The sequence below is a fragment of the Vitis vinifera genome, chromosome 13, assembly GCF_030704535.1.
Source record: "Vitis vinifera cultivar Pinot Noir 40024 chromosome 13, ASM3070453v1".
In the NCBI taxonomy this organism is placed as follows: domain Eukaryota; kingdom Viridiplantae; phylum Streptophyta; class Magnoliopsida; order Vitales; family Vitaceae; genus Vitis; species Vitis vinifera.
Genome location: NC_081817.1, coordinates 21,107,614 through 21,122,855, shown reverse-complemented (window position 1 = coordinate 21,122,855; position 15,242 = coordinate 21,107,614). Strand labels below are relative to the sequence as shown.

Here is a 15,242-nt window from a genome sequence, read left to right as displayed (position 1 = left end):
TAAATGGGATTTGTCCCATATTTGCCTACAACAGAGGCCTAAAATATAGCATGTTGAAACACTACCGATTTTCTCTTCTTTTTTTTTTTTTTTCTTTTTTACAGTTCCAAAAATTATGAAACTCTCAAGATGAGTCTAATAAATTTTTAAAATGATTTGAAAGCCCATAACAAAATTAAATATATAGTACCACAATTTCAAGTGTCCAAAATTTTATTAACATGTAGTGTTGAAAATCTTACAAAATTTACCATATTTTTCCTTATGCAAACATATTTCAAATCTAGTTGAATTGGAATTTGTGATTTTATTTTTGAATTTAATAATGTACAAAAATAACAATGGGTTAACATTCTTAGCCAAGGCATCCCAATTTGTCTATAATTTTTACATGAGAGTATCGTAGTCTAAATGTAATGAAACTTCGATGTTTAGATTCACTATTGAGTCAATTATTTTATAAAACTAATAGAAGTCCTATTATCCTTCCAAAAAATCTCAAAATTTTAAGAAATGTGATTGGTTCACTCATTGATGTTTTCCAACTTGATTAGAATTTTCTTCTAAGGCTAACATTGTTCAAATATAACCAAGCTTAAATAGTTAGATTAATTATTGAGTCTAATAGCTTGTTTGATGTGTGATTTAAAACAGTTTTTTGCTTTCAAAAATATAAAATTGCTTTTAAAAACTTTCTAACATTATTTGGTCATTGTTCTTTGAAAATAATTTGTAAAAATAATTTTTAGACAATAAGTAGAAGTTGTTTTAACCAATTTTTAAAAACAAAAGAAAAACATGGATCATTTGACCATGTTTTTTAAAACTTGTTTTTAAAAACTGGTTTTAAATTAAAGAATAAAAAATAATTTTTAAAATCAAGTTTCAAAAAACCATGATTAAACAGAACCAATATTTTATAAAAATAATTTGATCTACTAATATCCTTCTAATGAATTTCAAAATTTTTAAGATCCCAAGTTGGTAAGAATACCCAAACCAGGGTATTCTCCTTCATAAGATTGTTTCTTCTATGCATAAAGTTATCTCCATCAATCCAATACAAATTTTATCGTGTTTTTATGTAACCTTTCTCTGAAACCTCCAACATCTTAAGAACAAAGTGAAGTTAAATCTTCTGTATTAGAAGATTGAAATAGAAATGTCTCACTTCTCATCCATATCCAAGCTTTGATACAAATTTGTTTGGGTTAAAAATCGAAAACAAACACTAGACCAAATTAGGAAATTAACGAAGAATACAAGAAGCTCAAAAGTCACTGATTTATATACCTAATTAACCCTCCAAATATAACTGAGATACTAACATCACTTCAACTACCTAAAAGTTAAAATTTGACTCTACTATTTGTACTAAAATCCATCGGGGCTACAAGAATTTCCCATGACTCAAGATCAACGTTGGTTCTCAATATTATTCAGAACTCAAACTGGGAACGGGCTCAACGAGTAATGACAACACTCGATCCTTAGTTTCACCATATTCAATACCAAACCCATCTCCATGCTGATACATGCACTGGGCCATCCTAGCAAGATTCGTTGCAATTCCAATAAAAGTTTCAGGGAATGGAGACTCTACAGCTCCATCTTCATTTAGCTTCTTCCATGTCTCTCCAATCAAATAACTTATGTGTTTACGGGCTTCTTCTTCAGAAGCACCAATTTCATACATGTAACACTGGATTGACTTGGGAACATCTCCTCTTTTCAACTCATCCTAAGACAAGGATAAAAAGACCATTATAATGTGTCTATGAACAGAAATTACAGAAATATACATTTATCAGGACTCGTAAGGAGATTGTGAGAGAGAGTAGCATACAGACCAGTGATGTTCCCAGATCATCTGAAAGCCTTGAAATCATTGATGACCAGCGGATAATATTGTGATATCTCTCTAAGGATTGTAGGGTTGGTTTATATCCACTGTAGTACCACTTTGCCTCCAGTAAGAAAGATTTACATAAGTCTGACCACTGAAGGATTAATCATAATAACATGAGTCAAGAGTAGTACATGCATGTAGACAGCATATGGCAACTTATCAAAATTTAATATCAAAGAAATGGAATGAGTTCACAGTTGCAGATAATACCACTTTTCTAAGATAGAAAATGATGTGTAAACCATGTTCCTTAAGAGCATCATAAGCCATTTCATTAGTGGAGTTGTAGAGGGCAAGGAAGCACATCTTCATATATTCTGGAAGTGGATCCATTGCATTGATATCCCACCTAAATATGTAAAGAAGATATTTGAATTTTTAGAGCAGCAAACTTAATCAGAAGCATATGATGCATAGAGGATATGGAAAGTAAGACAAACAGTAACCTGTCAACAGCATCTGTGAAAAGCTCAAGTTCATCCAATGTACCATAAACGTCATAAACATCATCAATTATAGTTTTGAGCGTGTTAACCTTCGTGGACATCCTCCTATAATATCCATACTGAGGCTCAAATATCTCTCCCACAGTCCATAGGAAATTCTCCACCAGCCTGTCCCTAGCAAATTTCAACTTTTCTCCCAGGCGTGTACTCCTCCACCAGCTTTATAGGAGCCCAGGGAGACAATAAAAATATTATAAGAGTATGATATAGAGTTTTTGGCTGGATCTCAAAACATTAAGAATGTTGATGAACTAATTACCTAGACATGTGTCTTAGATCCTCCTGGTGTGTGGCTTGTACCATATTGAAGTCCAATTTAGCAAACTCCAGCAAGATAGGATTCAAGTCCTGTCTTTTCTCGTATACGTCAATGAACCACCTTGCCTCTAACCTTGGCATTCTCCAATGCAATGGAAGCTCTAAGGCATGGTTCACCTCAATGGCAAGATTTTGATCTATGTTTTGCTCAAGGCCCTTTCCAAGATGTCTGTGTGCGAAATCTCTGGCCTGCTCCAAGGTACTTTCTCCTTGTACACAAAGGTATGAAGCTTCGTACAAGCAGAGCATTCCCTTCATATCTTCACACAGGCATGCCTTAAAGCTCCCTGTTTCGTCCTTGAATCTACTAAAAACATCTGCATTAACAAGAGTGCTTTCTAGTTAAGTAACTAATTTTATTTGGGATAAAGTCATAGCTTACATATATCTGCAAAAAGCATTATAAGAGCTTCCAAAAGAAAAAGGGATAAACAAATAAGAGACCAATATTTATATTGTTGCCTATAGTTTATTTAAATTTAAGTTCTTAGCTTATTTAAAACAAACAAAATGAAGAAGTGAATCCTGCACAGCCACACCTTCAGGCACATCATAGCCATGCTGCCTTAACAGTCTAAATTCAAGAGCTGTTGCGTATAAATCATCTTTCTTCCACTCTTCGTGCTGATTGTACCGGTTGTATATGATGTCCAATATTCTCTTTATTTCATCCTTGAAGTGATAATATAGTCCAAGCCTTCGCAAAACATCGATTAGCTCCAGCTGATCCAAGGCTTCTTCATTTTCCCAAGCATTGGCTTCACATCTCTCTTTAGCTTATCAAGTCTTCTGGTGTATGTTTCTCCCTGCATACATAACCATGTATTTGTTAGTAGCACCAAGTGGAACATTAATAACTAGAATTAACCTGTTAGCAATATTCATGATATATAAACCTACCACATAATCACTTCTCAGTGACTGCACATAATCATAGTCCCAAATGGGAGGATGGTAGTTTGCAGTTCGCCGAACAATGATTTCCTCGCAAGTGCTGTTGCCAATCATGGATTGGTTTCCTGGAGGAGAAGCCTTTCAACTGCTGGATCTTCTAATAATTGGAAGTCTTGTGTGAGTGATCAGATCAGGAATTGAAGCAAGCATGGAAAGAGCCGTGGAGATGTGTTATAGTAAAAGACTGCTCTACAATCTTCCGATTGGTGGGTTATTTAAGATCCAAGAAAGCACTATGTATTGGAAATGCAGATTCGTCTGAGCTCCTAATGCTAGGGAAAAATATCTCTAATTTCTGGAACATGGGCAAATCCCATCTCGCTGCCTTGTGGGGCTAGGTACCTCTGCGTGCCAGCTTTGGGTTCTCATGTAGAAACTCATGCTTCAACAATTTTAATATATTAATTCTAATTTGTTTTCTTCCAACCAAGTAGACTTCCAAATATTGATCCCAAATCAGGGAATACTTCTAATATTTTTATTACCAATACTTATATCTAAAAAATTATGAAAAATAAGTAGCATTTAAATATAGATTAAACAAAAATATTTTTATTACTCTTTTTAATAATTTATTACATAACAAAAAATAAATTTTGAATGAACACCTATATTTAAATGATTTTTATATAATAAGTATTTGTAAGCATTAACAAAGATTTTTAACTCTTTCAAACCTAAATTTATAAATGATTTTCAAATTGTTCATTTCAAAAGATTTGAAACCACCTCGGATACTTTTCACTCTTTTGACAGTATGACAAGGAGGACTAGTTATGCTGATGGGTGAAACTAGTACAATAATTGAAGTGTCTGAAAGATTGATTAACGTTGGCGGGTGAAAGATTGATTAATGTTGGTGGGTGAAACAGCCGGATTGATGTCTGATTAGAAATTTAACCAATTAAAATTTTCACGGACACATCTCTAATGACTTTTAGGCAGGGCCTGGCATCAATGGACAAAAGTGAACCCAATTTGCAACACATCAGATATGGGAGGTGGGTGAAGATTTGAAATAAGTTTGTAACAAAAAGTTGCTCTAGTTATTTTTTGGTGTGGGTTATTGAAAACTTGGAGACTATATTTTACCTATATTTAGATTTTCTTAGGCTATGTGTGGTTTTGAGAAAGTATTGAGGAAAGAAAAAAATGTTAGAGAAAATAGTTTTTTCATGTTTGGTTTCAACATGAAAATAAGAAAAAAAAGAATCAAATATTATAAAAATTAACAAAAAATTTATACATTTTAAAATTATTTAATCTTTACATAGAATAGGAAAAATAAGTGAAATGACTTTGAAGTGACATATAAAATAATTTATTGATTTTATTTTATTTTTTAATTTTCCTTCACTCTATCTTTTTTTCTACATTTCCTTTCTATTTTCTTTCATTCTCATTTTCCCTCATATTTTCGAGGAATGAAACATAGCCATAATATCTTATGTTTGGGAAAAATGATCTACCATGAGGAACTATAAAGAGAATTTATCCCATCTCATTTTTGTTTTTGTTTTTGGGTTGAGGTATTTTACCATGGTATTACACATGCATTATGATTTGAACATCAAACTTAGTGATCAATATTATGCACATACATCCATATTGGGTATGATTACTTTAATATTTTTGTTATATGAAACAGAAGATTAGAAGAAACTATTAGGACAAAAAATAATGTGATCTCAAAAAACATTTATATTTATTTTCATTTCTCACTATAACAAATATGGATTTTTTTTCCAAATCAATTTATGACTAAAAATATATTTTTAACGATAAAAGAAATTTTACCAAAAAAATTGTTGTTGACAACATTGCTGCTATCAAGGATGAAAATATCGGTAATCACAGATATATCGGTAACTTGCTTTTATGAATATATCGGATATATCGAAGAAATATCGGCGGATATTTTGGAAAAAAAAATTTGGTTGGCCAAAAATTGATCAAAACTCATGAAAATGTAAGAAAAATCTCATAGCAATATAATTAGAAGTATAATAGACATTTTAAAGTTGTTTTGTTGAATAATTTGATATATGTATGATATGATTTGTGATATTAGATGTAATTATATCATGTCGGTCAATAAGAAATGTGAATTTTGTAATTGTACACTCATTATGAAGCTTTATGAAAGACTTGATTTCATTAAATATTAAATAATTTGTACATATTACATTGCAATGACCCTTTAGTACCAAAATGAGGATCAAAGTGGTTCAATGTAATTGGTAGATGAAGGAACCCCGTCTTGCTGTTGGAGACAATATTGGTACCAACTCATTGAACCTCAATAATATTAGTTAAAAATTCTAACATGTCATGCATATATCTCTTACCCACTGCCTCTACATGGATAGGATACTCGAGGTTGACCCATGTGTTCATGTCAAATCCTCCTTGCATTTGATATGGAACTTGGTATGACATTTGTGCATCAGAGGGGTAGCTCAACATACCATACTCTTCATCAGTTGAACTTGAAGGTTGACCATAACCCATCACATAAGGAGGGTAGACATTAACCTCATTTGAGGAGTCACTAAATTGAGTTCCTATACTCATAGATTCAAAAATCTCTGAAAGTAACTCTTCCTTATATGGAGTCATAGTCTGTTATTTTCCTTTAGAGGGCTTCCCAATGGCTCCTATGCTTGGACCAACTATTCTAGAGCCATGATCTTCATCTTGTGTGTAGTGTGTGAAATCATTTTCACAGGTGAATTGACTCATTGGATATTGACTTTGTTGGCGTTCCCCAATATCTCCTCTTGCGTTATCACCTCCATCATTAGTTCAGTTCCACCTCTTGAACCATCATAACCAGAAGCAAAAGTACTAGCAGTGCTAGGTCTACTACTTTGGCCAACACTCGTGGAGTCAACCTTTTGGTGGGAATCCAATGCCCTTTGAAATGAATCCTCAGTATCTTTGGTAAAACTTTCATTGTGAACTTCTTCGGACAACACACGTTCAACATCAACTCCAAATTCTCGAGCATGAGTGACAATTCATGGATTAGGATTACCAACTTCATCATCCAAGTATATAGGCCTGACCCATTGGAATAATTGATTATCTTCTTCTTCACCCACCTTGGCTAAAATGTTAAGAAGATCAAGATAATCTTTCTCAGTAACTCTATCATTTTTTGCCTCCATATTATGTAACTTTAGCTTCATATTGTAGTAACAAAAGACTAATTGCTCCAGTTAGGGGTAAGCCAAATGATTTCGTTGCTTTGTGTGGATGAGAGCAAACGTGCTCCAATTTCTCTCACAAATAGAAGATGACGCAGTTTGTGAGAGAACTTTAATGGTCAAGTTCCTCAATGTAGGTGTTTGGTTCCCATACATGAACCACCATTCAACTGCAAGGGAATTCATAATTATATAAATTCTTATGTGATGAATTTACAATAATGATAATAATAAAATTTTCTATTAAGAAATGGTACTCATCGGCATCATGGTTGACCTTGATGCAATCGCCACTTGATCACTGAATCCTCTCTTTCCATCTCGAAAAAGCACAAGCTAAGTATTCAATATTTAATTTGTTAATATCATATTTGATAGTAAACGTTCAAATAAAATAATGAATGAAATTATTCTTTGATTAGATTAAGTAAAATAAAAGTATCTTATTTACCTCATTTCCAAATTGACTAATCAATTCAACATTTGGGTCTAATTTAGCAAATACGTCATGGACTGCTTGAATTAAATCCAGATCACTACCAACTCCAGGCCTATATTGAAACCTTGGATTTAAGAAGTATGCTACAATAAAATTATGTAGATTTAGTATTGTGTAAAAGAAAATGAAATAAAATCAAAGTAACAATTGATGAAAATTAAGTACTTGCTGCATGAAGTGGATGTTTTAATGTTTTTTCCCAACGATCTTTGATTATTTTGAAGATCCAATCACTAACTTGTTGACTAATGAGATTCTCTTTCATCACTTGCATAAGCTCATACAGAAACGACATTATGGGAACAACTTTTGAATCCATGATTCAAAGCACCACGTATAGTGGCTCAAAGTATGAAACAACATGTGTCACTTTATCCTAATACTGATGGTCAAACATTAGTTTCTCCATATCTCGTCCAATGTTTGTCCGATTGAGCTTGTGTTTTGCCCATTCATCACTCATAAACAATTTCTTCAAATCAACCCTTTTTTTAAGAAGACTTTTAAGAGCAATATAGTTTGTAGCAAACCTTTTAGCTCCTAGTCGAACAATGTCTCCACCACAGTACTTTCTCATTTCTGCAAGTAACCAACCATGATTGTAAATGAAGTTGGTTATCTTGCGGTCACTGCATATTACATCTCCAACACTAGGTCTTATCCTGATGTCTTCAAACATTAGTTCAATACAGTGTGCCACACATGGGGTCCAATATAAGTTAAACTTATTCATCAATACCTTCCTTACTTTCACGAACATTGACCCGTTATCTATGACAATTTGGACCATATTATCTACCTCGACTTCTTTGATAACATTCTTTAATAGCTTGTATATGTATTTGTGGTCTTTGATATTGTTTGATGCATTGAATATCTTAAGGAACACCGTACTCCCTTTTGGATAGACCATAAAATTAATTATACTTAATCTCATGGGCCCTGTCCATCCATTTGACATTATGGTGCAGCCATATGTCTTCCATTTATCTCTTTGTTGGTTCACATAAGCTTCCATATCTTTGTATTCCCTTTCCAAGTACTTATTCTTTATTTCATATGGAGATGGAGGTTTGATTCTCATTCCTACAAATCATATGTAAGAAATATTTGAAACATAACACAAAAGACTACACCTACTCAAGGTATGAAACAATACAAAATTTGAGAACTTATAAATTACTTGTTTGTTGTGCACCAATAATCATATTCTTGAAGTGGTGAGAGTTTGCTTTATTGGGTGCGACTATCATAAATGAAGAATTTGTTTATTAAATGTCCCATCATTTCTTTAATTGAACCATCCTTTAATATATTTTTAATATTTTTTTTGTCTTGCTGTAGAAGACTTGTAGAGAGAGGGTGCAATAGGTAGTGATGGGTCTGAATGTTGTGTGCTTTGAGATTTCCGCATTCTCGGTGCACCACTAGGGCATGACGACTCCCTTGTTTTACGCTTGCTTCCTACAACAGTTTCATATTGTTGTCGTTCCCATTTTGTCGCCTTCAATGCATGAATTGCTTCTCAATAACCATCCCGCTCATCCGGGTGCATATCTACTGGATACATGTACACTTCTTCATTTTCATCATTATCCTCGTCCATAACATGCATATGCCTGGCCCCCATAGTGCCACGTAATTAGGCATGGATCTCTTCAATATGTGTAGTCTTCTTTGCTTTTGCTTTATTTTTTTCATATAACATCTCTCGTGTCTCTTTTCTCACTTTAGGTGGCACTGTAGGACACTTTTTGGTGTTGTTATTTGAGTCTCTATGCGCTAAATGATACTTGAATCGACTAATGCCTCCACTCTTCATCAGCAGTCCACAAAAATTACAAATTGTCTCATTTCAGGTTCCCCTCTACTGTGAACAATACTTCCAAGCTAGATCTCGACCAAACATGCCACTCCCACCACCTCCACCACCACTTCCACTTGCACTAGCCATTGCAAATCTATTGAACATATACTATTTAATTATAATTGAATAAAAATTTAAATTAAGCAAGTAATTAAAAATAAACTTATTGCAAATCTAGTAATCATGCCAATCAAACTTATTGCAAATGTACTAATTAATTACAACTAAAAAGAATTTTTTTTTTGAAGAAATTGGGAAGCTAATATTTTTAATTAACTTAATAAATCAACTAAGCTAAATTAATTCTATAAAAATCTTCTAATTCATTCAAGAGTTATAAAATGTACTAATTAATTCAAACGGACTAATTAATTACGAATGAAAAGGAAATTTTTTTGAAGAAAATGGGAGACTACTAATATTGTTAATTAACTTAATAAATTAAGCTAAAATAATTTTATGAAAATCTACTAATTCATTCAAGAGTTAAAAAATATACTAATTAATTCAAATGGACTAATTAATTATGATTGAAAAGAAAGAAAAAATTGAAGAAATTGGGAAGCTACTAATATTGTTAATTAAGTTAATAAATTAAGCTAAATTAATTATGTGAAAATCTACTAATTCATTCAAGAGTTAAAAAATGTACTAATTAATTCAAATGGATTAATTAATTACGATTGAAAATAAATTTTTTTTTAAGAAATTGGGAAGCTACTAATATTGTTAATTAAGTTAATAAATTAACTAAGCTAAATTAATTCTATGAAAATCTGCTAATTGATCCAAATGTACTAATTAATTACGATTGAAAATAAAACTAAATTGAAGAAATTGGGAAGCTACTAATTGTTAATTAACTTAATAAATTAACTAAGTTAAAATAATTCCATGAAAATCTTCTAATGCATTCAAGAGTTAAAAAAACGTACAAATTAATTCAAATGGACTAATTAATTATGATTTAAAAGAAAAAAAATTGAAGAAATTGGGAAACTACTAATATTGTTAATTAAGTTAATAAATTAACTAAGCTAAATTAATTTTATGAAAACCTACTAATTCATTTAAGAGTTATAAAATGTACTAATTAATTCAAATGGACTAATTAATTACGAATGAAAAGGACAAAAAATTGAAAAAAATGGGAAGCTACTAATATTGTTAATTAACTTAATAAATTAAACTAAATTAATTTTATGAAAATCTACTAATTCATTCAAGAGTTAAAAAATGTACTAATTATTTCAAATGGACTAATTAATTACGATTGAAAAGAAAGAAAAATTTGAAGAAATTGGGAAGCTACTAATATTGTTAATTAAGTTAATAAATTAACTAGGCTAAATTAATTATATGAAAATCTACTAATTCATTCAAGAGTTAAAAAATGTACTAATTAATTCAAATGTACTAATTAATTACTATTGAAAAGAAAAAAAAAATTGAAGAAATTGGGAAGCTACTAAATATTGTTAATTAAGTTAATAAATTAACTAAGCTAAAATAATTCTATGAAATTCTACTAATTCATTTAAGAATTAAAAAATGTACTAATTAATTACAAATGAAAATTAAAAAAATTGATGTACTAATTAATGATAATTGAAAAGAAAAAATAAAATTAAATTGAAGAATTAAAGAATATATTAATTAATTACACTTCAATACAAAAATAATTAAAATTTAAAACAAACATACCTTTAAAAAGAAAAGTAACCTTGGGAGCAATGAGAGATCAAATATGAAATGTGGATGAAATTAATGAAAAATAAGCTATTTATAGAAAAAGTTGGGGCGAAATAGCCATTGGAATCTCATTTTACTGTTGCAAAACAAAATTGGCTATTGGATTGAAATCTGGGCGAAATTTGACCATTGGATCATCATATAACTGTTGGGGTTCAATTCTAGCTATTGAATCACATCCAAATTCATTTTGGACTATCAGAAGCACATGAAATTGACCATTGGAGCTCAGACCAGATTTGGACTATCAAATCAATGTGGGGAAGTTGGGAGCCGTTGGATTAGAGGACCAAGAAAGTAGATGAAGGCACCTAGGTTGAACCAGATCTGGATCGTCAGATCAACACGGGGAAGCTGGGAGTCATCGAATCAGAGGACTAGGAAAGTAGATGAAGGCGCCCAGGTCAGACTAGATGTGGACCATCAGATCAACACGGGGAAGTTGGGAGCCGTCGAATCATAGGACCAGGGAAGTAGCTGGAGGTGCCGATTTTTTTGGAAAAAATCAGCAAAAAATTGGCGATACAAACCAAAATTTCACCAATAAACTACAATGGTTAGCGATTTTTTTGAAGATTTCGTCGATTTTTCGCCTAAAGCTGATTTTTCCACAATTTTAACCGAAATTTAGCGAAATTTCTCTCGTTGACAATTCACCCCTTTTTTTCGTCTTGCCGGCCATCAAAACCTGAAATTTCGACGAAAAAAATGGAAATTTTTATCCATGGCTGCTGTAAGTGCTCGAGCAATTGTTTTGAGCTTAAAAAAGGGTTTGCATCAAAGGGCTAAACTTTACCACAAAATATATAATTTGTTGTAATAAGTCTCTCTTCACCATTAAATGAATTTTGGTGACAAAAAATATTAATTTTCCTGATAACATAAAGTTTAACAATTGTTTTGAGCAATGTTTTCAGAACCGAACCGGTCGTCGAACCGGAAAAGTTACTGATTCACAGTTCACTAGTCAGATCGATGGTCGGACCGATGGTCGAACCGCGGTCGAACTGGTAACCTCATAAATATATATTTTATATTTTATTAAAATTAAAAATAATTATAAAATATTTAAAATATATAATTAAAAATTAAATAATATTTATAATATTATTTATTCATTTTTATATAAATTTATTAATGGTTTAAATTTGTTAAACAAAATATATACAATATTTAAATATGAAAATATATTCAAAATGGTAAAAAAAAAAAGTTGTATTTAAATATTAAAACAAATTGAAAATGAAAAAAATATGTGATTTATATATATATATTATTTTTTGAAATAGCCTATGTAGTTATTTTCTGTTAAATATTAACACAAACAAAGATGCAACACAATGGAATGGTTATGCTCATTATGAGCTTGTGGTTCATGGTTTAAATCCTTTTGTTGCAGCCTGTAGGAACAAAGTTAATTTTTGCTTTTAAATCCCTTTACCTTATCCCACATCAGAAGTAAGAGGAAAAATAAAGTGCTTTATAAACCTCTTTCTAACTAACTTAAGCCAGGTGATCAAGCCAAGTGGTTGTTGGGCCTTGTGATGTGGTACTTGAGTAGAGGGCCCATTTTGCAAGATAGGGGTGGGCATTTAACGTTGGGTCGTGGAGAGAATATAACCCATTTTGTTATAAAAAAAAAAGGGTAAACAATTAATGTTGGGCGGTGAGGGAGTGACCCACTTAGTGAAAAAAAGGCTAGGGGTGTTGAATTGTTCGATTTTCCAAGAACCGCCCGACCTAAGTGGTTTGATGATTCAACCGTCAACCCAAGCAGTTCAGCATCGGTCCAATTGATAGTCGGCCCAAAAGGGGGAACCGAACCAAAAAGGTCACCGATCGGACCAACCGGGTCCGGTTTTTAAAACACTGGTTTTGAGCCACAAGAAAGGTTTGGATCAAATGGCCAAGCTTTACCACAAAATATATAATTTGTTGTAATAACTCCCTTTTCACCATTAAATGAGTTTGGATGACAGAAAATTTCAATTTTCTCGATAACATAAAATTTGGCAATTGTTTTGAACCACAAAAAGGGGTTTGGATCAAAGGGCCAAGCTTTACCAAAAAAATATATAATATGTTATAATAAGTTCATTTTCACCATTAAATGAGTTTTAGTGACAAAAAATATTAGTTTTCTCGGTAACATAAAGTTAGGCAATTGTTTTGAGTCATAAAAAAGGTTTGGATCAAAGGGCCAAGGTTTACCACAAAATATATAATTTGTTATAATATGTCCCTTTTCACCATTAAATGAGTTTTGGAGAGAAAATATCAGTTTTCCCAGTAACATAAAGTTAGTCAATTGTTTTGAGTCACAAAAAAGGTTTGGATCAATACCACAAAATATATAATTTGTTGTCATAAGTCCTTTTTCACCATTAAATGAGTTTTGGTGATAAAAAAGCATCAATTTTCCCGATAATGTAAAGTTTGGCAATTGTTTTGAGCCACAAAAAATGTTTGGATATAAGGGCCAAGCTTTACCACAAAATATATAATTTATTGTAATAACTCACTTTTCACCACTAAATGAGCTTTGGTAAGAGAAAAATATCAATTTTCTTGGTAACATAAAGTTTGTATAAGTCCCTTTTCACTATTAAATGAGTTTTGATTTTTTCCATGAAAGAAAATGAGAAAATATTTCTTTTCCTTGTGATAAGAAGGTTTGTGGTGAAACCTATTTCAGCTAAAAGAATTTCCACAAGTAAAAAAGAAAAAATGTCTATGGCAAAATTTGTTTTCTAGCTATGACAAAATACAACAAATTAAACAAAAAACAAAACATAAGAGACAAAAAGCAAATGGTGTCAATTTAAGTTACTTTTCCACCACAAAAAAATATCTGTGATGTAAGGTAAATTTTAACCATGAAAAATAAAAAACAAAAAGGTATTAGTGTGTTAACACATAAGGTAAATAAGTTGGATGAAAAAAATTCAAAATCAATAAGTTATCTTTATAATTTTGTAGCTTATCATATTATAAAGGAACATGACATTTATGTATACATACAAATCTTTCTTTTGAAAGATGCCATTCAAAATTGTTCAATGGCAATGGATCTATGTAATAACATTGTTTGAGCCCACAAACTCATTCATCATTTGCTACCTTGACTTGTGTCAACCTTGACTATATATTCCTCCTCCCAATTTGAGGCTTGTCAAAGAACAAACACTTTCAAATTACTAGTCACAAGGACTAAAAAATCCAAGACTTTGATCTATAAGTACAAGAGAAGAGAATTAAATGATGATAAACGAGATAAAACTATTATTAAATTACATTTCTTTGTGACAACACATTATTTTAATATTTATTTGTATAATCTTGAGGTTATTTGACATTAGTTTTAGCTTATCAAAATTTAAGTTCATTAAAATGTTATAAGACATTATTTTACTACTTAGTAAATTTTGGTATAGTTGTATAGTTGTTATAAAATATGAAAAATTTATCTTATTATGAGAACTTATGGATAGTCATCCATATTTATATAAATCTTTTCTTAACTATGTATAAAAGGGAAGACCAACTAATGAAATGAAATAGTAGTATCTATAACCATTACAATTTTTCTTCTTCTTATAATTCATTTATTTTGAAACACATTATTAATGCGAGGTTAAAGTGATAGCTTCAAATATCATTTATTTTTTTGAGACTCCTACATGAAAAAATATTTATTTATTTTTAGGGACTCCGTATATCAAACTTCACAAGAAGGTACATCATCATATATATAATTTCTATTATAATTGTTAATCCTTTTATGTTGTTAGAAGATCAGTCAAATTTTAATTATTCATAACTTGAATCTATGTAATATATATATATATATTACATTATTAAAACTCATATATCCCAAAGCTATATAAAAGATATTGTATTATAAATTAAAATTATGCATAGTTATAAGCTATATAATTATTAATCATAACAACACATTATGGAAACAAAAATATGAACATTTTTCATACTAGCCAAAGACTATAACAAATTGTTGTTTCTAATTTAGAAGTGTTAGATATGCTCATTAGTGTATTATGTTTGAGATTTAAATTTTTTTATTTTTACTTTTAAAAAAAATTGAGTCTCAATGTTAAAAATGCAAAGTTTGAATGGCAACTAAAAAAAATTTAACTGACAAGACACCAAAACATTACTAAAGATATAATCAAGCTCATCTTGAAACCAAAACTCAACAATAAAAAAATAA

At 30.9% G+C, this 15,242-nt stretch overlaps 1 protein-coding gene and 1 pseudogene across 1 annotated transcript; both read right to left on the bottom strand.

The window, feature by feature from the left end:
- Positions 1-1,210: 1,210 nt before the first annotated feature.
- On the bottom strand, positions 1,211-3,866 carry LOC132254955 ((-)-alpha-terpineol synthase-like; annotated as a pseudogene).
- A 3,905-nt stretch (positions 3,867-7,771) lies between these two features.
- Positions 7,772-9,025, bottom strand: LOC104877884 (uncharacterized). The gene is made up of 2 exons (XM_010647269.1): positions 8,929-9,025; positions 7,772-8,481 (listed from the first exon to the last, which is right to left on the bottom strand). Exons 1-2 carry the CDS (start codon positions 9,023-9,025, stop codon positions 7,772-7,774), a joined length of 807 nt encoding a protein of 268 aa, XP_010645571.1.
- Between the last annotated feature and the right edge of the window lie 6,217 nt (positions 9,026-15,242).